A 24892-nucleotide genomic window follows, 5' to 3' on the forward strand; every position below is an offset into this window, starting at 1 on the left:
TTCACCAGTCTAGGTTGAAATGAGAAGAGTAAAGAATATAGTGGATGTTTTTCTCTATTTAATGAAATGTGGTCACCTTGAAAACCACCCTTTATTCTCTACTAAGATTATATTCTTTAATTGTGTTAAAATGCTTTGTCATTTGTGAACTAATAGTGATAGTTGGTAATGATATTTATTTGTTTTTTACATTATTATTTGGCCAAATAAAATGTTGGGAACTTGGCATTGGTTCCACAAATTTTAAAAATGTTACTTAGCCGTGAAATTCAAAGTAGAGATTCTACTGATGTAAACCACACAGTTCTTATGCTTTGATTATAGAATAGATTTATCAGATAAGGACTGGGTAGTTTGTATCCACAGTCCCAAGAGAATGCCGTAATGAAACTAGCTTAAAATAGCTTTAAACACAAAATTGAGTTCCCACAATGCACAATAACTATTTGTTGAATAAATTAATAAATAATACATTATGGAGTTTCCATGACACCTTAAATATTTTCTTTATCCTACATAAGACAAATAAAATTAATTTAAGACAATCTCTAACATAGTGCAAGGAACATGCTGGGTCTTCAGTTGTTATCTGTGAGGAAAAAAAGAAACTTGGTGAATAGCTATAATTGATAATGCCATCCCCCAGGTAACTTATTTTTTTCCTACTGAACATTGTTCTGCAAAATCACTTCATCTTCCACTATATATGACTTATGTCAGGCTTCTTAATTTACCAGGAAAATACCAAAAATTATGCCTTAAATTTATTTGAAAGGAAGTATGAAATATCTAGACTAACTACATTTCATATGGTCTTTTCTTTAAAAAAAAAACTTTTTTTAAGGTTTTCAATAAAAGGAGATAGCATAAATATCTGTAATGTTTATATTAATGTTATCTTCAAATAACTTAATCCCAGTTCATAGTTGTATTAGTCAGTTTGGCCTGCTGGAACAAAGTACTACAGACTGGGTGGCATGAACAACAGATATTTATTTTCTCATAGTTCTGCAGGCTGGCAGCTTGGTTGGGTTCTGGTGAGGGATTTCTTCCTGACTTGCAGATGCCTGCCTTCCTGCTGTGTCCTCATGTGGCAGACAGAGGGAGAGACAGCAAGCTCTCTGGTGTCTCCTCTTATAAAGGCACTAATCCCAGTAAGAGTGTCCTACCCTCATGACCTCTTCTAAACCTAATTATCTCCCAAAGTCCTCATCCTTACATACCATCACGAATTTGGGTTAGGGCTTCAACATGAATTTTGTGGGGAGCACAATTCAGTCCATAGCGATAGTGTTTTTGAAATGTACCTGGTTCACTTCAATATGGCCATTTATTCCTTCATCTAGTAAACACTTATTGAGTACCTATGGCTTCTAACTATTTTGCTGTGCAGCACTTACTGCACATTGTTCACGATCAACTATGGATGAGGGATTTATTTTAAAAACAAAAAAGAAAAAGAAATGACAATACAGTATTAGGAGTGCAAAATAGAAGCATAAATGAGCGGCAGTGTCAGCACCGAAGAAGAGAGTTCTTGATAGTCTGAATTAAGGAAGGCTTCCTAGAGGAAGAGAAATATGATCTGGACGTTTTGAAAGAGGAATCTGAATTTTTCCAGATAGATAAGGGTGTAAAAGGCATTACAGGCCTGGGAAAGGTAAGCTTAAAAGCACAAAAACACATATTAAATTCTACTGGATGTATTTAACATCTATAATATTGGTACTGTATTCTGCTCTGGTTTTCAGAAGCTGAATTCACAGCAACGAAAGGCTAATAAGTGTATTGAACAAAATACACTAATAATTTTTGCTTAAAATTTTTACTTTTATAAGCCAGAACTATTTTAATTGAAGCCTTTATCATGTAGAGAATAAATCAAGTTATAATAAAAGGTGTTAATAGATTTGGGAAATAGAGTACTATGAGGGAATATTGAGGGGAAAAAAAGCAAGCAGCTAAAAGTTGGAAGTAAATAAATAAGCCATTAGTTGAGCCCAAGCAGAACAGTTTAAAGCAATGATTTTCAACTCTGGCTTCACATTAGAATTACCTGAGTAGCTTTAAAAAATGCTGATGCCAGGGCCCTACTTGCAGAGATTCTGAAGGAATTGATGTAGGGGTCAGGCAACTGGATTTATTACTTAATGGTTTTGAGTTTGTGAACAAAGATCTAGAGCCTCTTGGTTTGAAGAGATTAAAATCATGAGTACACATTTTAACTGACACATTTCTAAAAATAGGCCAGAGATTTTGTTATTTTAGTTACTGTTGTGTCGTTATTTTTCATGATTCATCCTTCAGTTATTTTTTTCAGTGTCTTCTACATACAAAATGTGTGTGAGATACTATTGTGAACACAAAGAGAAAGTATCTCTGCTCTGAGGGGTGCACAGTTTAGTGGGGAAGATAAGATGATACGAATGACTGTCATATAGGCAGTGTATCTTGATACAAAGGAAAGAGGAAGGAGAAGCCACTTCCTGGTGGTGCTAAATGAATTGATTTTTATGGCCAAGAGCTATTTATTTCTCTTATAAACAAAATGTGACCTGTATCTTTTTAACCTTCCTCTAGTGCTGATAATCATATTTTATCTGAGTCTTTGAAATTTTTCTAACAACAGGGATTATTTAGTTAACTCTTTCAATATTTAAATGTTAAGGAAGTGTGTTTTTTAATACTGTGCTGCCTTTTATTTCTGTTTGAATACTACTGCAAACAACTTCTGTTTGTCCAGATTTACAATCAGGCTAATCAAATCCCATGTTTAGGGGCTGGCATAGTAGCTAGTCAGGCAGGCTTTTCTCTGAAAATATGACAGCCACGAATGCTTATAATCCATAAAACATGAGAAATTCAATACTCCATGTGTGTTTTTCCTCATTTTTTTGTTCAGATGAATGATCAGAAACCCTGTACTTTTTCATAGGACTTTTAAAGTGGTATTTGAAAAAGATCTTTAAACCCAGTATCAGAAAAGAGGAAGGTCTGCAATGGCGACTGGTATTGACCTTGTTACTATGGAAACACCTTTGTAGTGGTTGTGTTTTAAAAATAAAACATACAATTCAATTTCCTTTTCCATAACTCATAGGGCCATAAACTCTGCTTTTTGATATGATTTCAAATATCTCACAGTCCAATGACTTTCATTTCTTTTTGGAAATAATGTTCAGTTTTATTGTGTTTTCTAACCTTTTGCTTTCTAAAAACTGAGGTGACAACGCAATCTAATTGCTTTCCAGAAAGTGTGCTAGTATCAAAATGCAATAACACATTTCTCCCATTTTTTTTCAAACTACAATCAGAGGCATTATCACTGTGAAAACCTTCATTCTGTGCCTCATTAATATTCAATTCTTTACATTCAGGATGGAAATGATAGCATGCAGTCCAAATTTATAACTAGTCTCCCTTCATATAACATCTCTTTTACAGCATTTTAATCAATAGTGTAGTGTGTTCCAAACATAATTTCAAAAAATGTGTCTACACTTTTAACAGGTATTTATGCATATAAAATGTGCCTTTTCCAAGGATCTCAATACATACTAGTTTTGTTACCCCTTATTCATTCTAACCCTGAAATTCCACAATTATAGCTATATATAAAGAGGAACTAGAGGGGATTAAAGAAGGATCAGAAAAAAATGGGTAAAGACAAAGGAATAGTGCATATTTGAAAAGGGAATGATTAGTTCTGGCAGATACCAGCCACTGATTTGTTTTGATGGTGCATAAATTATTGCCATTTTTGTTGCAGACGACAACAACCATAGAACCATAACTGGTTGAGGCAAGAGAGAATTTATTGACACACACAGCTATAAAGTTCAAGGCTATTTCTGTTATTAGGTTTGGTTGGATTTAGGAGCTCAGTCAACAAAATCATAGTTTTTCTTTTTTTGTCCTTTGGCTTCATATCCTATTTTGGCTCTAGTGTCTGAAAGACTTTCCCCTTATTGTGACAAGACGGCAATGGCAATCTTAGCCTACATCTATTCAAGTCCAAGTCCATAAAAAAAATCTTTTATTTTACCTCAAACCTCAATTCCAGTATTAGTTCTGATTGGCTCTAGTGAGGACCCATGACGATCATGCCTTGTACTGAGTTGCTTATGTTTATGTTACATGACTACCTTTGAAGCTAAGGATGGGATCAGCTCAGCTAAAGCACACAGACTCTGAGCAGAGGAAAAGGTATCCCAAAGGAAATCAAGGCAATGATGATGCCACAGGAAGCGGGAGTAGACTGCATGGTGTAAACTACAGATGTCCACTTGAGGTGACAGGAGGTTACTGGTGACCTTCAGGCATTTCAATCAAATGATAAAGTTGGAAAGTAGCTTAGAGAGAATTAAGATCTAAGTGAATTTGGCCAAAAAAAAAAAAAACCCTTTTGTTTTTTAAGAGCCTCAGTGAATGAAAATCTCAGGACAAAACAGTGGCTTAAGGCAGTAAGAAGTCTAAAAACTACCGTTTTTACCATGGGAGATATGGAACATGTTATAGACCAAGGCAGAAGATGGAGTGAAAGTCCCCCAGGAAATCTTGAAAAGTTGGAATTCATGATATAGAGTGCTCCTTGGACAGGACTGAAGTCATGAGATAATGAAAATGATCTTAGGACATTAAAAATTTAATACAAAAACATTCTCTGGCAAAGAAAATGTTCCTAAGGCTGCTTCCATGCTAATAAAATTTGCTCACTCATTTGCTAAAATACCATTTGACTGTGTTCTGTAGCACTGCTAGAGCTAGTGTTAAGTTTTCCCAGACCAATTGCTGACATGAAGCAACAAATAGAACCATCATGTGACTTGAGTCTGCATGAAAATAGAAAAAAACAGCTGTAAGACAATATGTTCTCCGAGGAGATCAGTCCAGTCCCTGTGTTAGTGGAGCTGAAGGAGCAGCCTGGGTTGCTCAGTGTTAAGGACTCATCCCACTCATCATCAATTTTTTTTTTATTTTTTTTTTTGCGGTACGCCGGCCTCTCACTGTTGTGGCCTCTCCCGTTGCGGAGTACAGGCTCCGGATGCGCAGGCTCAGCGGCCATGGCTCACGGACCCAGCCACTCCGCGGCCTGTGGGATCCTCCTGGACCGGGGCTCGAACCCGTGTCTCCCTGCATCGGCAGGCGGACTCTCAACCACTGCGCCACCAGGGAAGCCCATCAATTATTTTTTTATAAATGGCTGCCTTAGTGAAATGTGCCACCTGTGTGTTATTTCCGATTAGAAGCCAGACTGGTCTGTGGTACAGATTAACAACCAAAGAGCAAAAAATCGAGTCACCTGTTCTTTCAGCTAATAAGCATTTATTAAATGTCTGGCTTATGCCAGTCACTCTTCTAGGTATTGAGGCTGCCAAGATGAGGAAAGCACAGTCCATGACCTCAGATATTTATAGTTTGTGAATGGGGAGAATAGACAGTTAATCTCAATATAATATTTAATAGAATTATGGCAAAACGCAATGGAAACAGGAAGGGCCCTTAGCCCAACCTGGGCAGGCAAGTAATATTTCAAGATAAGACAGTATGTGATCTGCTGTTTTTAAAACAATGTACTGGGATTAGCTGGGTCAAAAAAGGAGAGAAGGGAAGAGTGGGAAGCTACTGTTGGCAGAAATGAGTGAGGCCCAGAGGTGTGAGGTGTATAAGGAACTAAAGATTTAACGTTAACAGGAGGTACCTGGAGAAGAAGGACACTGCCACTGGTTGGGGGAACTATCAAAGAAAATAAAAGTGCATCCCTTGAGAATTTTCTCAAAAACTCTATCTTGCTTTTATGTTTCTCCTCGAATATATATTTTATCATAGTTTTAACAATGGTCATGTCTCCATATTATCTCTTTTGAAAAACTGCTGAATATTGGTGCTTTCCTAATCTACTGACCTCTGCTCTCTCATCGCCACCACCTGTACAGCTTCTGTGTTAGGGAAGTAACTAGAATGTTGGTGATCCTGAGTTGAAAGTTCATCTAGAGAGAACGAAGAGATGATTGTAGAGAGGTTGGTAGAGACCAACATGGAAGGAAAGCTTTACATGTAGTGCCAAGAAAGTTGGATTTGTTCTTTAGTTGATGGGACATTGAAAGTTCTTCAGCAGGACAGTAACCACAGCGAGTCTTCATTTTGGACTTCTCACACCGCAGAGGTGAGGATAGATGGGGGTTAAAGGCCTGGGAGGAGGCTCTCTGGAGGCAAGCATCCAGGCAAAAGACAACTGGAACAGTATAAAGGCAAGGTTGGCAGAAAAGAAAAGGAAACAGAGGAGGGTGTTGCCAAGGTTTCCAGCTTGGACAACCAGAATTGTAGATGGTCCAGAACTCACCACCAAAAGGAGAAAATGAAAAAGTCTGTCCATCCAGTAAAGCATTTACTAAATGCTTGGGAACATCGATGAAAAACCCCAGCTTATTTTAAGTTGTTAACCAGGATAAAAAAGGAAGCAGGTCTGGAAAAAACATAAATTTTTAATTTTAATATCAATTTTGAGTAACCCTTGGGGTGGAGAGAGAGGAAAAGGAAGTTTTGGAAATGCAAGTTTAGAGTTTAGGGAGAGTCTGATATGAACAGGATTGTACAGGGACAGCATATAATAATAAGGTGGGGAATTCCCTGGCAGCCCCGCGGTTGGGACTCTGCGCTTCCACTGTTGGTGGGGAGGGAGGGGGGCACGGGTTCGATCCCTGGTCGGGGAACTGGGATCCCACATGCTGCATGGCACAGCCAATAATAATAATAATGTGAAGAGATTATTATTAGTAGAACCCCAATGGTAAATACAATTGACCCTTGAACAGCATGTGTTTGAACTGCTCGGGTCCATTTATTTGGGAATTTTTTTTTCAATAGTAAATACTGCAGTACTACACAATCACAATTGGTTGAATCCACAAATGCGAAACTCAGATAGGGAGGGTCAACTATAGATTATACTTGGATTTTCGACTGCTCTGACGGTCAGTGCCCCTAAGCCCTGCATTGTTCAAGGGTCAACTTCCATCATCTGGAGTACACATCTGAAATTACATTTATTTTAATATAAACCTTGAGCACTTCCGTTTAAAAACAAAAGGATCCGGGCCTCCCTGGTGGCGCAGTGGTTGAGAGTCTGCCTGCCGATGCAGGGGACACGGGTTCGTGCCCCGCTCCGGGAAGATCCCACATGCCGCGGAGCGGCTGGGCCCGTGAGCCATGGCCGCTGAGCCTGCGCGTCCAGAGCCTGTGCTCCGCAACGGGGGAGGCCACAACAGTAAGAGGCCCACGTACCGCAAAAAAAAAAAAAAAAAAAAAAAGGATCCATTTTGATGTTTAGGGTGATACCCAGGAAGAATGTTCCTGAACAGCTGTATGTGTTCATGTGGACCACAGCTGTCTATAGAACAGACTCAGAAGAAAAGTGAGGTGGGAGCGAGGAAATGGCAGAGAGCTGTCAGCTGATGTGGAGCTAGGGAAGTGGGCAGATCTGCTTATGTCACTAATAGCTTGTGGTGTGACAGGAAACGTGGAGCCTTTGTGTGCCAGCCAGAGCACTTAACTCCCAGATGTATCTGGTTGAAGAGGTTAATATGTAAGGCTCTCTTAAGAAAAACGCAGGCTCTGCCGAGATTGTCTGATTTGGAAGGTGCCTGTGTTTAGCTGAAAAGAGTTTGGTCAGGTACAACAGACACATGTGGTGTCCGACCTCCTGATCGGAGGTCAGATGTTCTGGTGATCAGAAGCAATCCCTATGCAGCTTGTTTTCTCCAGTCTGTGAAGACTGGAGATGTATTTGGTGGGACTTGCTTCCTACTTGCTTATTACTACAAATCTACTGTTACAGAGATAAGGAAAAGTATGTCTTTCAAAATAGGATGCAAAACCTGAATCCAAGAACCCAAACTGAGATAATTTTGCAAAATGAATTTAAGCCCCGAAAACCTCCCCACCTCGCACACGTAAGGAAAAGACTTCTAAAAATTTTATAACTAAGCATGTCTGGATTTTTCAGAGTAAGAGAAGCAATCATTCTTGTAAAAGTATTTGCAAACTGCTACAAGCCAATCTGTATTCCTGTCAGTATTAAAATATGTTAAAACACTGGAAGCATTGCTTCTTAAATGATCTGAACCTTATGATAAACCTTCATTATGTTGCCATGATTTATTTGAAGTTTTGTAAGACATTTTAAAAGATCCTGCCTCTTCCCAATATTGCTTTCATTTGGATTTATTTTTCTCAAAAGAATATTCACATATTTTTACAACATCAAATATTACAAATTGCTTTTAATGAAATAGAGCTGCCTCCTACCAAATCCTTTCCTATTTCAGCTGTATCTTTTGGCATTTACATTTTTACTTCTAGGTAATGTGCTTGTAACTGCTATTTCTGGATTCTTACTGTTGTCATATAGTAGATGAGGATTTAGCTCTTTCAAATTATTTTTCTTCTTCTTCTATATCATAATATGTGAAGACTTAACACAAGTTTCAAAGTTAGTTATATTTCCCTTCTGTTATGTTTTTTCTAGAATCGAGACTTGCTTTGGGTTTTGTTTTTAATCATGTTTAGTTGGATGTTCAGTTTAGCTTTAAAAAAAACAAAAAAATTGATTTTTTTCAAAGCAGTTTTAGGTTCACAGCAAAGTTGAGAGAGCGGTACAGAGATTTCCCACAAATGCCCTGCCCCACACATGCATAGGCTCCCGCATTATCAACATCCCCTACTATAGTGGTGCATTGGTGACAGTTGATGAATCTAGGTTAGTCCATCATAATCACTCAAAGTCCATAGTTTACATTAGAGTTCACTCTTGGTATTGTACATTCTGTGGGTTTGGACAAATGTGTAATGACATGTATCCATAACTATATTATCATACAGTGCATTTTCACTGCCCTAAACATCCTATGTGTTTCCTCTATTCACCCCTTCTCCCCCACCCCTAACCACTGGCAACTACTGATCTTTTTACTGTCTCCACAGTTTTGCCTTTTCCAGAATGAAATACAGTTGAAATCATATAGTATGTAGCCTTTTCAGAATGGCTTCTTGCACTTAGTAATATGCATTTAAGGTTCCTGTCTTTTCGTGGCTTGATAGCTCATCTCTTTTTAGTACTGAGTAATATTCTATCATCTGGATGTACCAGAGTTTACCCATTCACCTTCTGAAGGCCATCTTGGTGGCCTCCGAGTTCTAGTAATTATGAAGAAAGCTGCTATAAACATCGGTGTGGCAGGTTTTTGTGTAGATCATATGTTTTCAGATTCTTTGGGTAAACACCAAGCAATGTGATTGCTGGATCCTATGATAAGAGTATGTTTAGTTTTATAAGAAACCATCAAACTGTCTTCCAAAGTAGCTGTACCAATTTGCATTTCCACCAGCAAAGAATGAGGGTTCGTATTGCTCTACATCCTCACCAACATTTGGAGTTGTCAGTGTTCTAGATTTTGGCCAGTCTAATGGCTGTACTTTTTTTTTTCTTTCTTTCAAGGTGTGTAGTGGTATCTCAGTGTTGTTTTAATTTGCACTTCCCTGGTGACATATGGTTTGGAGCATCTTTTCATATGCCTGTTTGCTCTCAGGATCTGTTCTTTGGTGAGGGGTCTATTAGGGGGTCAGTGGATCTTTGGCCATTTTTAAATTGAGTTATGTGTGTTCTTATTGTTGAGTCTGAAGTGTTCTTTGTATATTTTGGAGATAATGAGTCCTTTGTGAAATGTGTCTTTTAAAAATATTTTCTCCTAGTTTAGCTTTTGACTTTGATTATTTTTGTTACTCCTTTTCCAAATGCTCGAACATATAAGATAATCTACCAATCTTGTTATTTTTCCTAGAGAGGAGTCTCAGAGCCTTCGTCCTCTTGCTCCTTTCTAGATAGAGTGATTTCTCAGTTTGCTGCCCCATTGTCTTTCTAGGACTTCCTTTCACCTCTTTTTTTGTCTTAGACACCCTACTTCCAGTTTCTCACATCTTTCTTTTTTTCTTTGTTTTCTCCTTTTGCTGGAGCATCCTGAGTAGCTTTATGGTGTGTCTGAGTCCTTTATACACGGGGGTTTAGCAAAGTGAGTTAGCTCTTTCACATCTTTAGCTCCCTCTATGTCATTGTAACTTAACACCAAGAATAACCCTTAATCTATGTGCATGTGTGTATAGATAGAATCTTAAAAATGTAAAAGGATAATTTTATACTTTTTTTCCTTTCAAGTCTAAGATGTAATCCAAGTGGTGATTAAGTAATCAGGCAATTTGCCTCTCTATCCATTTTAGATGTCCAGTATCTTAAGGTTTAATGAGTGCCCTCTTTTATTCAAACATTGAATTTATTCATTTTGAATTTATTCAAACAAAGATTCCATTGGTGGTAGTCTCCACACCACTGTAGCAAAATTTATATCAGCACAGAGAAGCTACAACTTAGCTGGGGAACTGATAGCTGGGCTAAGCTGTACCCTGGAGGGGGGTTGAGCAGCTCCACGTGCCCTGAGATTACCCAAGGGGTTTTCTGCAGCTGGAAGCTGCACTAATTTGGCAGACCCAGTTGTGCAGAAAACTGTATGGGGTATGGTGGGTGGGATGGAATACCAAACATTTATCTGTCAATATCTAAAGCATAAATGAATTTTTTCATCTTTTTCACCATAATCAAAACCAAACGGCTGCCCGTTTGGTTGCATTTGTACCATCTGTTATCAAGATTAAACGTTTGCTTATTTAAAATAAGATAGCTAGGGCTTCCCTGGTGGCGCAGTGGTTGAGAGTCCGCCTGCCGATGCAGGGGACACGGGTTCGTGCCCCGGTCCGGGAAGATCCCACATGCTCTTCTCACATGCCACAGAGCAACTAGGCCAGTGACCCATGGCCGCTGAGCCTGTGCGTCCAGAGCCTGTGGTCTGCAACGGGAGAGGCCACAACAGTGAGAGGCCCGCGTACCGCAAAAAATAAAAAATAAATTAAAAAAAAAAAAGATAGCTTGCCTTTCTCAAGGTCCCTTCATTCTCTAAAAGAATATGAATACCATGATGAAGATTGCATTTCACGAACTTGCAGGTCCTTACACCCAGACTGAGACATGTATTGTTACTTTAGTGATAACATGAGGAAAGGGAAAAAGAGCAGAAGAAGGCCCATCTAACACTGATTGTCCACTATATACCACACTGTCTCATTCATTTTCTCATAACCTTTGTGTCAGATATACAAAATACAATTAATATCGTCTCTGTTCTACAGCAGAAAACACTAAGACCAGTGTCATTAAGTAGTCTGCCCAAAGTCACCCTGCTAGTATATCATAAAGTTAAAATTTAAATCCTGCAGCGCCAGATGGAGGCACACGCGGTCACTGTGCGCGAGTGGCTGTCCCCCTGGACGCAGGGGGACCCTGCCAACCCCTCCCTCTCGGCAGATCACGCCAACCCCAGAGGAGACACGGAGCGACACAGTCAGAGCAGGGCCATGAGAGAGGGCTTTGGCATGGTGACCGCCAAGCATCCCCTCCCCAAGGGTTTGTAACTGCCCAGAGGAATGTTCTCTTCTCCATGTTATTTATTTTGACTGTGTGCTCTATATTTGTCTCAGAGATGAAAGTTAAGTTTTGCGTTTACCGTTACAAGGAGTAAAATAACAAAACGAGAGTCAAGAATTGATAATAGTCATTTGCAGATCACAACCAGCTTTTCCCACGAAGTGACCAAATCTTAAAAGCCTAATTTAGGTCTCAGTGAGACATTTTTGAATGTGTCTGAAGGGTTGTTTGCAGAAGGAGGTATCTTAGGCATGACCATAGATGCTGCTCTCGGACGGTCGCTGGTGGAGACATTGCACAGCTGGGTCTGGTTTCTCACTTTCCTGTCTGATTCAGAAAGAGCTTTACTTCTCTGCAGGAGTGAGACTTCATTTGTTTTTATTTTATTTTATTTTGTTTTCAATAGCCATCTCTCCGTAGAATGTGTATATAAATATCGGAAAACATAATCTGATCTTTAAAGTTTATCTCATATTATTTAAGCATGACCCGAATTGTCTTTCTATTAACTGCCTTTTGAAAATCTGCAGTTAGGAAGTAATGTACGTGTAGGATTTAGGAATGTCAGTCAGAAAATTATATTTTAAGAAATGTAATTATTTTATTTACCTTCTAAAGCCAAATATTCTTAGGCAGAAGTTCTTTGTTATTTTAGTTTCACTTTCTTTTGAGGGTCTTTCCTTGTCATGAGTGCACAACGCCCACCTGTTTGACCCGTGGCCCTGCATGGCCTCACTCAACTTGGCCAACCCCCGGGCAGGCCTGATGACCACCAGGACGCCCACACAGACACCACGGTCAGCACACGCTGACCTGATGCTGGAGGCGTGGGGCAAGGCCAGAAGAGAGGAGGGGAGGAGAAGCGAGGAGGAGGGGCAGGGCCAGGGCTCCCGCAGGCTCCAAACCAGGGAGCAGGGCTCCCCGAGGCCTCACACTTCTTTGCCCTTGTGTGGCAATGTCCACCAGCGCCTGTGTGGACATCAAGAGATATGCTGGCCTCTGGGTGGTGACAGCCTAAAGAAGGGTGAGAAGGCTCTTGACCCTCTCATCTGGAGAGCAGCGAAAGGGGCAGGTCAGCATGAGAGGGCTTCCAAGGCTTATTTGAAATCAGACACCCCAGGTGTGTGAGGTCCCACCTAGAGTGACTGTGAGACTCGAGGTTTGTAAACTTGCCCCTAGTTTGCTAAGATGTTCTAAAATAATGTTTACTGTTCCAAGTTAGAGAAGAGAGAGAGAGAGAGAACGGGTCTGTGCGGCCCCCTGTGCAGGTCGGCTGGTCTGAAGATGAAGTCTGCCGTGTTACTGATCAGGCCAGACACGCTCATGTCACCGCATCACCTGGGTCTCTCTTGTGCAGAAAACAGCATGGTGTTTTTAATCTGCTTGTGTTCCCTCACAGTATGCTGTTAGAAGGTTAATTGATAAGATTAAAGTAGGCTTAATCACAAAGATGTTTAGTGTTTAAAAAATTCCCCAGCAAGTATTGGAACTTCTAAAATACGTATATCATTTGTACAGGGTTAATCTTGGAAATTATACTTGAAAACTTTATTCTACTCTTCATTTTAAGTTGGAAATTGTTTTTGACAAATTGTTTTGTACCATTGGAAAAGAAAAATGGTAATTTATGTTCTTAAAAAAAAAATTTTTAATCCAAATCCGCCTGACCCCAAAGCTCATTAACTTTTTCCATTTCAGCTCTCTGTATTCCATATGTTTTTCCTTAGTCGAGAGAAAGTTCCTTCACAGTGGAAATTAAGTTCATTATTGTTCTAGTTGTCCCTTATTGATAATATTAATCACAGTTTTATCTATAGCCAGCAAATAATCACATTAAATGAAAGAAGCAGGTAGGAGCCAGATGGGGATAAAGAGCTGGTTTATGCATTACTAGGTAACATTAACAGTTGCTGAAGAGATGCTATCGACCGCAGTGGACTAACTTCAAAACTGTTGGCTTCCATTGCAAACTCTAGACACACACCAGTAAATGTGGTTGGTTTCAGTTCTCAGGGAAATGAACTTTGACGGTGCCAACAGAAGAATCTAAAACAAAAAGAAACCAGAGAGTAGTTCTTATTTTGGGGTTTCTTCAGAAGAAAATTAGCCTCTCTTTGTACAAAAGAAATACTCCTGAAGAGTTCTATGTTAATATGTTTGATTTTGAAAAATCATTTGAAAACCATTTCCTGTTACAGGTTACTTATTGTGAATTATCTTTAAAATTAAAAAAAAAAGGAAAGTGCTCATCCTATAATTTAATCACTTTGTAATAACAGATTAGTCTTTACTTGGTTCATATTTAATAATATTTCAATATGACTACTATGTACTCTGTTTTCCCCCATGTCTGTATTCATAATGACAATTTTGATTTGTTTCTCCCAGTTTGTTATTTTTTTGCTTTCTTCATCTTCTTTTTCTTTTCTTCTTCTTGTTTTTTTCTTTCTCAAATTCTCTAGTAGCCATGGTTCTTTATAAGTTAACAAAGTATTCTTCTTGTCTACTGTTACACTCATCTCCTCCATTCTTCTTCTTGCCTCTCAGGAAGTTCAGTTGGTAAATAGCTGAAACTTACCGCATAAGCTACACTGCAGGAAAAATAAATCCTCTTTAAGTAATTTCTTTAACTCTTCTAGACCATTAGAAGCTAATTAGGTTTTCTGCAACAAAAGTTACCTATACCACTCCTTTTAGATCTATGTTGTCCAACACAGTAGCAACCAGCCACATGTGACTATTTTTTTTATTTTATGATTTTTTATTGAAGTATAGTTAATTGACAATGTTGTGTTAGTTGCAAATGTTAATTTACAGTGTTGTTTACAGCAAAGTGATTCAGTTATACATGTAAATGTATATATATAAATATATATGTAGTCTCTTTCAGATTCTTTTCCATTACAGGTTATTATAAGATATTGAGTATATTTCCCTGTGCTATACAGTAGGTCGTTGTTGTTTACCTATTTTATATATAGTAGTGTGTATATATGTTAATCCCAAACTCCTAATTTATCTCCCCCTACATGTGACTATTTAAATTAGATAAAATTAAATAGAATTAAAAATTAATTAACTCTAGCCATACTATTAAATGCTCAGTAGCCACATGTGCATAGTGGTCACCATATTGCACAGCACAGATGTAGAACCTTTCCATCAGCACAGAAAGCAATTGTAGGGGAGCAAAATTCGCCATGCCAAAAGGTGTCTCTTTGGCAGGTGGATTATTTCAAGCTGAAAACAAGACCCAAAAGACTCAGGAAGTACCTTTGACCTTCTTCCTCACTGCCTAAAAGAATTCAGATAGAGGGACGTTCCTGGAATAGAGCAATCACCAGAGATACCTGCAAAGAATATGTGCTAGGTGTGGTGGAGAAACTTGGCAAGGGCTAGAGATCAGGGTCCGCTAAATGTCCCATGTCTCCACATGGCCCAGCAGACATTCTTTACCAAACATTTACTTTTCCACCTTCATGTGAATTGCCTTCCTCCCCTTCGAAGTCCCAAACCACTACCCCCAACATCCTTGTTTGCCTTTAGCTAAAGATGGTATTTAATGTGAGGGCTTTGGCCATTTTGGCGAGTTACTCAGTTCCCTTGAGTCTCTCCCATGTATACCTGTCATTAAACTTCTGTTTGATTTTCTCCTGTTAATCTGTCTCATGTCAATTTAACTCTTAGAGCAGCTAGAAGAACCTAGAATAGCGGAAAATGTCTTCCTCCCCAACACACTATTGTATGCTGCTATTCTAGATTATCATACAGAATAAAAAATATTTGACCTCTTTGTTTTGTCTTTTTCTCTGCAGCATTTCCAGTGGCCATAACACTGATTGCCACATTGGTAGTGTTCAGCAAATATTTGTTGAAAATTGAATGATTTGAATGACTTTCCAGTAGGAAGAATGTAATTTCAGTTATAGACTATTTATGGAAATTTAAGCTTAAAAATTAAGTTCAAATCCAAAAAGGTTTCATGTAGAAAATATTGTATAATTATATAAAGTTCAGAAAGTTTTAAATTGGGCTAAATCTTTTTGAAATAATTTTCTATATTTGGTTCCAGTCTTTATCAACAATAGACTATCATATTTAAAAGTCAATGTACTTCTCTTTCCATAGCAATAACTATAATTCTTAAGTTGGATTCATTTTTCTTTTCCCAGACATAACTATTATTCTTAAGTTGGTTTGAATCATTCCTGTTCATGCTTCTATACTTATACTATGCATTTACATATTAGTATTGATTAGTATGTTTGTAAAATATTCATAAATAATCACTATGGTAAAAAAAAATGTACATTCTCTAATATAACTCACTATTTTTCCCTCAATATTGTATTCAGTATATTTCCATTTTGATAAAATTAGCACTGGGTGACTCTTTTTAATTGCTCTACAGCATACAATCTGATGGTTTAGAAATTTAGAAATGTAATTGTTTGCTTATAAGCTTTGAGTACCTTAAACTTTACTAGATATTGCCAGGATCTTCTCCAAACTGTTTTATAGTTTACAGTTCTCTCCATAATAATTGTATCTTGTCCTAGCAACTTCTCAACATTGCTATTATTGAATTAGGTTTAAAATTTTTTTTTAATGTATTTCATTTGAATTTTTCTAATTATGAAGGAGGGTGAGCAACATACAGCATATTTGTTGGCCATTCTCATTTCCTTTTCTGTCAATTACCTGTTGTCTATTGTTCATTGGAATATCTTTTTATTATGATATGCAGTAGCATTTAATATACACTGGATAATAACCCTTTCTTGGTTATATGCAAGACACATTTCGTCTCCCAATTTTTAGCTTTTCTTTATTTTTTAACTTTGAATATGGATTATTTTATTATACATTTTATATTAATATTTACCTTCCATTGATTTTATCAGGTTTATCAGTTTTTACCTTTATGGTTTTTGCCTTTATAGGTTTTGTTTTGTTTTGTTTTTGCAGTTCGTGGGCCTCTCACTGTTGTGGCCTCTCCCATTGCGGAGCACAGGCTCAGCGGCCATGGCTCACAGGCCCAGCCGCTCCACGGCATGTGGGATCCTCCCGGACCGGGGCACGAACCCGTATCCCCTGCATCGGCAGGCGGACTCTCAACCACTGAGCCACCAGGGAAGCCTGCCTTTATAGGTTTAAAACAATCTCTCCTCCATCGATATTATGTTTTATTCTTTGAAATTTAATATTAATTTGGAGAGAATTGACATCTACATGATATTGAGTCTTCCCATTCATAAATATAGATATGCTATATCTCTCCATTTGTTTGTCTTTCAATAAAATTATGTCATGACATTAATATTATGCATATCTTTAAAAATAGTGTTTTTGTTGCCACTGCCATTTAAAAAACATTTTAACTGGTTCTTTTTTGTATACATCAACCCTATTAATTTTTGTATATTGAGCTTGTATCCAGTGAAGTTGCTGAATGCTCTTATTAATCCCAATAGCTTGTCAGTAGATTCCCCTGAATTTTCTGTGTACATAATTATATTGTGTCCAAATAATTTATCACTTTCCAATGATTACATATCTTATCACTGTCTTATTTTATTGCATTAGCTAAGAGTTCCAATAGTATATTCTGAAAGCAGTGATAGTGAACATCCTCATCTAGTTTCTGCCTTTAATTGTAATATTTCTAATTTTTCACTTTTAAATATGTCACTTGCTATAGGTTTTGGTATATATTCCTTATTAGGTTAAGGAAGTTCTACTTTAATAATAGCGTGCTTAGCATGCTTGTCAAAATAAATACTGGATTGTACGCTTTCCTACCTATTTTGAAATGGTCAGTCATAAGCTTTTTTCTCCATTAATCTGTTAATGTGATGACTTATACTAATAGATTTTTCTATTACTGAACTACTCTTGCACTTATTGGAAAAAACTCTTCTTAGACATGATTTTTTTCTTAAACATTGCTTGATTGCATTTGATAATATTTCATTTTCTATTTCAGCATCTATATTCTAAAGTCAGAGTGGTCTGTAACTTCATTTTCTCATCCACATTAAGTATCAATGTTTCATAAAATATACCAAGAAACTTTCTCTCTTCTTTTTTCTGTGGAACCATTTTTCTGGAACTCAATCCCAGGCTAGTTTATAAAAGTTTGGAAAACCATATTCAGTGTCTCTTTCCTTCTCTTTATCTAGATTTGGACATACATTTTTTTCCTATCTGTAACATGTTTTTGGTATTTTCCATCTTATAAAATCAGCATCATTAAGCTGAACACAGAAAATCCAAAATCATCATAGGTACTATTTCACACTCCATCTTATCTAGGAATATCAAGGAACCATATGGACCAGGAAAAACCTTTTAAACTTAAATGAAAGAAGAAAAATAAAAATAAAACTCCTACCTTTTCATTACTAATATAAGAGTTAAAAAGTAGGGCACCACCACAATCTGTACTGAAAGGAAAAATGAATATTATTCACCTGGGAATACCCTACCAGGGAAAGTAGATCATTTAAAACATATTAGAAAGTTAAAAATCTTCAAGCTTCTACAATTGTTAGTGCTGCCTTTTCTCAAAAAAATGTTTAAGGACTGTGGACAAAATTTGTATTTTTCCACATTAACATTGGAGTTTGACAGGTATGCTGCTGTCGGTAATGTTCACTGCAATGAGTAATGGAAGCAGCAGGTGGCAGCAGCTCCCACTCAACAAACTATGGGTTTCTGAGCAAGCACTGTAACAGCAGGAGGCCTCCCTTGCTTGCTCCTTAGTTCTTTTGTGTCTGTAATGCTCATTTCAAATATGGAAAGAAGTAATATAATGCATAAATCCCACTAACTTTGACAAAACAGATGAGACATTTTTGTGTCTACATTGAGAATGAATAACAAACTTAGGAAATAGATGGATTTATACCTAGTACCTTTATGCTTTCTAGGACCCTTCTTCCCTGTCCCCCTCTTCTATCTTATGCCTTTTTTGGATCTCACTGAAGCCTTTCCTTTTCAGGGAAGCCGGCCATACTTTTGGACATTTGCTACCTTCTATTAAATGAAACTGTATAATAATAACAATGTTAATACATAAGCTGATAATACTAGTGACCATTTATTGAATACTTACTGTATGCTAGGCTCTCTTCCAAAGTTTTTTTTTTGTTGTTTTGCGGTACGCGGGCCTCTCACTGCTGTGGCCTCTCCGTTGCGGAGCACAGGCTCCGGACACGCAGGCTCAGCGGCCATGGCTCACGGGCCCAGCCGCTCCGCGGCATGTGGGTTCTTCCCGGACCGGAGAACGAATCCGTGTCCCCTGCATCGGCAGGCGGACTCTCAACCACTGCGCCACCAGGGAAGCCCTCTTCCAAAGTTTTACATATTTTTCTTATTTAATTTACACAATAACTCAGTGAATTTGGTACTATTATTATTATCCTCATTTTATAGATATCAAAACTGAAGCACAGAAAGGTTAAGTACTTTGCCTAAGATACATAGCTAATAAGTGGATGGGGCCAGATCACACAGGCCGTCTGACCTTGGAGCCTGTGCTCTTCACTGCTGCTCACGGATTTGTTAAACAGGGAGACCAATCCCTGCCTATAGACAGGTTGGCAAATATTTTAATTCCACTAGGAAAGAGACTTATTCAAGCTATTTAAAGTACATATATTTCTAAAACCTCTTTGAGAAGTGTATATACAGGTGGGAATTTGAGGGGACTGGCAGTTCAGTAAGGAAGAGACAGACCAAAGAGACAGATCTCAACTTCTTTACTTACTGTTTGTGGAAGCTTGACCAGATATGTCACCACCCAGAGCTTGACTTTCCTAGTACATTAAATGGTCATAATAATACTTAGGTGTTATTGTGAAGATTGAGATAGCATAGGATAGTTCCTAGAACATAGTTAAGTACCTTTTCAATTAATATTAGTTCAAGTCTACCTTTCTCAATAAACTGTAGCACCAACTGTGAATTTCCCTCGGGTAGGATGAACCTGGAAGAGTTAAAGGGAAATAAAGGGCAGCATTGAGGGCTTCCTTGGTGGTGCAGTGGTTGAGAGTCCACCTGCCGATGCAGGGGACACGGGTTCTTGCCCCGGTCTGGGAAGACCCCATGTGCCACGGAGCGGCTAGGCCCGTGAGCCATGGCCGCTGAGCCTGCGCGTCCAGAGCCTGTGCTCCGCAATGGGAGAGGCCACAACAGTGAGAGGCCTGCATACCGCAAAAAAAAAAAAAAAAAAGAGCAGCATTGATTAACTGAGGAAGAACTTTGCATTATTAATGTTTGAATCTCCCTCAACAAGTATCTCAAATGATGAGTGCATAACAAATGTTTGTTGTTAAATTGATAAGTAGATAAAGTCACAGAGTTAAGTGGTCAATTCTAAATATGCAAAACTAGAGTCTCTCCAAGTCATGGGCATGCATTTTCAAGGACTGAGGTTAACAGTAACATTGGTATTCCCAGGAAATTTATTTACAATTTAAAAAGATGAATGGGAGCCCCTTATTAATTTCTGACTTAAAGACGTTCAATTTATAGTGTGACATCATTTCTTGTTTTCTTTTATACTTATGCTTGCATTTGTTTAATCATTCATCAAATTAACTGATTTCTCTTCTAGACCAAAAACAGAAGATACCTGGATATTTGCAAAGCCCAATGCTATTCAGGCTGTTGGTGTAATGTCGTTTGGTGAGTAGATGGTTTCCAAGGCCCTTTCTCAATATGGAGTCTTCTGTACCAGGAAAAAGTGCTGTGGGGCTTCCCTGGTGGCACAGTGGTTAAGAATCCGCCTGCCAATGCAAGGGACACGGGTTCGAGCCCTGGCCTGGGAAGATCCCACATGCTGCGGAGCAACTAAGCCCGTGTGCTACAACTACTGAGCCTGAGCTCTAGAGCCCACAAGCCACAACTACTGAGCACACATGCCACAACTACTGAAGCCTGCGCGCCTAGAGCCCATGCTCCACAATGAGAAGCCACGACGATGAGAAGTCCGCACACCGCAACGAAGAGTAGCCCCCACTCACCACAAGTAAAGAAAACTTGTGCACAGCAACAAAGACCCAACACAGCCAAAAATAAATAAGTAAATTTATTTTTTTAAAAAAAAGGTGCTGTGTGTCTGGAGAGCAGACGTCCTAAGTTTTAGACTTCCCATTAGCAGCATATGATCCAGTTTGTGCCAACATAAAATTAGGCTCAAACTTTTCTCACTCATCACCAGAATGTGCTTCAATTTGGACAAGTCTCTTCCTCATGCAGAAAACTCATTTAAGTCTTCTTGTTTCTTAACTTGAAAATCTAGCAAGTGTTATGGACTTCTTCAAAACCTTGCACACAGAGTATTGTGAATTGGCCATCTAAAGTTACTCTGTTATATCCCAGATGGGAAAGGAAGCCCTGGATTGAAAATATGGTGTTGTTTAGATTTCCTTTAAGATTGGAAAGGCCACTGGGAAATGGGAGAGAAAGTTGGCTAGGCCTGGTATATATCAAGAGTGACATGAGGAGAATATAAGCCTAATGTGAATGAAATTTCTCATTCCTACAGCTGTTAGAAAGATTATTTCTGACATATTTAGTAAATTAATATATCTGAACTTCACTTCATTAGTATTTCAAAGTAGCATACATCTCTGAATTTTCTGAAGGAAAGGGAGAACTATGGTGCTTGCTTTAATAATGCTTTTTTTTTTTTCTTGTATTGCAGCATTTATTTGCCACCATAACTGCTTCTTAGTTTATGGTTCTTTGGAAGAACCCACAGTACCTAAGTGGTCTCGCATCATCCATGTGTCCACCTTGATTTCTGTATTTATCAGTATTCTCTTTGCTACATGCGGATACTTGACATTTACTGGCTACACCCAAGGTAAAATGAAAAATTCAGTATTAGCATATTTTGGTGTTCATATGGAGTGGTGCTATCACTTCTCATTTTAAGTACAATTATACCCAATGTTCTACTTCAGAGTAGAACCCATTCTCTCCCCTACCTTCCTGCCTCTCCTAATTTTCCTGATTTTCTCCTTTTTAAACTGCTAAGCTTCTTCTGTAGTCCATTCTCCCTCCTTCCACGGTATCACTTCAAAGCACATGAATTCCAGCTTCCCTCTCTACTAGTCCACTGCAGTTTCACTTTCGAGGACACCAATATCCTCCCACTCTTCAAAGCTAACAGTCTTCTTGGTTCTGATTTTCATGGACCTCTCTGAGTCACTTAACAGTTCTGTACATTCTTTCTTTCCTCCCGCAGAGAAAAGAGCACTACCATACCATCATTCACTCCCTTAATATTTTTTTCTTTCTGAGTGATTCATCTTTACTTTCTCCTACCTCCTCTCCCTCTCTCCCCACAAAACCCCATTAACTGGGTCAAGCAAGTTGGCTTTTTTTCTCTCAGCAAATTCTTGGAGATTTTCATTGTTTTAACTCTAGTCCAGAACTTTCTTTTCATCTCCAGCCTCTTGCCTGCAGGACATTTCTACTTAGTTGTTTCACTCTTGCCTTAAACACAAAATACATCTTTCCCACAAAACCAGGCCTTTCCCTCCTCACCCCAACTCTCATCCCAGGACCCCACACTGAATTCACTTCTCTTTTCTTCTGTTCATCTAGGCCCAACAACGGAATGGTCATCTCTTCTACATCCTTGACCCTTACATTCACTCATCTCTGTAGTGTGAGAGTTAGGGTATTCTGACAGCCTGCTAAATACTATGATTCATGCATTTCACAGCTTTTGCAGGTTTGTTATCTCATTTGACCTTCAGACAACCCTAGGAAGGTAAGTGGAATAACTAGTTTTACCCCCTGCCTAGAACACAAAGAGACGGAGTAACTTGCCCAAGCTGGCTGCTGACAAAGTAGAAAACACATCTCCTAACTTTCAGTCCCATTTTCTTTCCATTCCATCTTGTCATCTACCCCATTTTGGATACATATGGCCCATTAAAAACTGTCTCTTAGCCTCTAGTTCTGCTTAGCTTACTTTTCAGATGACACTGAAGTACTCTTGGGTGGGTGGTACATTGTTCCAAATGCAGGTTACAGGTGACTATGATTATAGGGAGAGATTTCTCAAGAAATAAAGAAGATGGCTTCATAAAAGAGTGCTGAATAACAAAATCCCAGTGCCATCGAAACTATAATACCGGTGTGTGCCATTAGAGTGCAGTAATGAAGTGACCTTGAAAATCTTGATTAAAATTGTTTCAAAACATTGCCATGTATCACTATTGCTACATAGTTTGCAAAGACAAATAGCCTGTAGGCTCCAGTCTGCACAGGACCTTGGTTTTAAAAGCCTTTTCTATAAGACATAAACCCTTTTTCTTAGTCACATCTTCCTGGTGTTTTTATCATTAGTAATTGTGCAGATATAATTAAGTCTTTATATAACAAAGCTGACAGGTTGGTTTTGGTTTTGGTTGTCTGTTTTTGTTTTTTTTTCTTTCTTTCTTTTCTAGCTATAATTCCCTAAAATACACTTAGACTCAACCTAGAATAAGCTGAGGTTGTTTCTTCAGGCCATTTTGCCTTAGGCAAATCTAGTCTTGTTTGCGCACACTGCATGCTTCTTTTCCCTTTCATTACATAAACTCCAGCTTGTGAGGCAGTGAGAACTCTACATTGTTCTTGAATTTCCCAGTGACTTTTGAAAAGGTACAGGGCCTGTTTTTTAGTGGAGGTTAGTGAACAGGGAGCTTTGGGCCTTTTTTCTCAGAGTGTTGGAACCCTTTCAATCAACCTTGGATGAACCTCTGCCACTACTGCTTTGTGATTTAATCTCCTTCTGCCCAAAAGGAACACTAAAAAGTAATGTACATTTACTCCAATTAACAGGGGGAGGGGAAAAGAGTCACTTAAAGTAAGTCTTGGGAAGAGGCAGGTCATTTAGTCTTTTAATGAAAAAAAAAAAGTACAGAAGTATTATTATTTTGTTTTCTTTGTAAACAGTGTGGTAGTGTGTGACTTTTATCTAATTTTCTAGTCAGTCTCATCGAAAAATGTGACGAACATTTTAAAATGTAAGCATGTTATATTTAGGAAATAAACAGTCTCAAATATTCTTTGTTTCTATATTGGGAAACTTTTTGCTGACATGATCTGTGCCCTCATTAGATCCCTGCATTTCCTCACAGGTGTCTAAGAAAATACAGTCTCTAAATAAGAATTGGTTCAATGTATATATGGTCCATCGTTTAGTTTGGAACTAATTAAATATAATACTCTGCCTGGGAAATAACCATATTTTCACAGTTTTGAATCAGTGCATTTACCTCAGACTCATCAGATAACATGGAAGATAATGTATGTTTGGAATTCCTTGCTGTGGCCCTGAGTTTGTGATTAAACTCTATAGCGTGATATACAGGAAATTCAGCTCCCTACATGTACTAGTCTACTGTTCCTTTCAGGATTGTCCTTGATCTAAGAATAACATTTCAAAAGGAAATTTGTTTATTTTAACAGACTTTTTTTTTTTTTTTTTAATAATGAAGTCACTTACTTACCAGAAACAAAGACCAGAAGCAAGTTTATAAAACCAGTGCACAAGAATTTAGGGAGTTGATTCTGGTGTAAGAAGACAATGGATAAAAGTATTTTTCAGAACTTGGTACAAATATAAGGCTAATCTTCTAAAAACAAACACTGAGAGTAAGAAAAAAACTATTAGTGATGAATTTGCTTTCAAGTGGAACATGTGCTACTTTTAATGCCCATCAGTAATTATATAGTTTTTGAATGCAAAATTTATGTTTAGATTTGGCAGTCTATTCTATTAAATTAAATGACGTTTATGTAGCTTCACTTATATAATATCCAATATCTCATTTATTAGATATTTATCTCAATACCCAGTATCTATTAAATACATCTATTTTATATTATTCTCTAGGAGACTTATTTGAAAATTATTGCAGAAATGATGACTTGGTAACATTTGGAAGGTTTTGTTATGGAGTCACTGTCATTTTGACGTACCCGATTGAATGCTTTGTGACTAGAGAGGTAAGCACAACTTCTTTCCAACACTTTACCTAGGTCATCTCTCTACTGCATTAATTTGGGGCGATTTATAAATCATTTGATTTTGCAAATTCCCAAGTGCATGACAAGTAATATAATGTATAAAATTTTCTCTTTTAACCAGTTTAAAGATAAATTCATATTCAAATGTTTACAAGATATTTTTTCAAAAGTTGGATTTGAAAATCATGTTTGGTAGTTTAGTTTATATTAACGTAAGTATAAATATTAATACAACTGCGTTCCAAAGTGAATGCCAGCATTTAATAGAGTCAAACCAAGATTTTATTTTACTCATTCTTTTTTTATTTATTTATTTATTTTTTT

At 37.9% G+C, this 24892-nt stretch overlaps 1 protein-coding gene across 1 annotated transcript in view; it reads left to right on the forward strand.

Moving 5' to 3' along the window:
• SLC38A11 (solute carrier family 38 member 11) overlaps window positions 1-24892 on the forward strand; it is a 52327-nt gene that overhangs the window by 15811 nt on the left and 11624 nt on the right. Inside the window, 3 exon segments of the mRNA XM_027129468.1 lie at window positions 20151-20221; window positions 21243-21404; window positions 24435-24547. Of these exon segments, the coding sequence (XP_026985269.1) occupies window positions 20151-20221; window positions 21243-21404; window positions 24435-24547 (346 nt within the window).

The sequence above is a fragment of the Aethalodelphis obliquidens genome, unplaced genomic scaffold (genome assembly GCF_003676395.1).
Source record: "Aethalodelphis obliquidens isolate GAN/ISIS:26980383/991018 unplaced genomic scaffold, ASM367639v1 scaffold2, whole genome shotgun sequence".
NCBI lineage: Eukaryota > Metazoa > Chordata > Mammalia > Artiodactyla > Delphinidae > Aethalodelphis > Aethalodelphis obliquidens.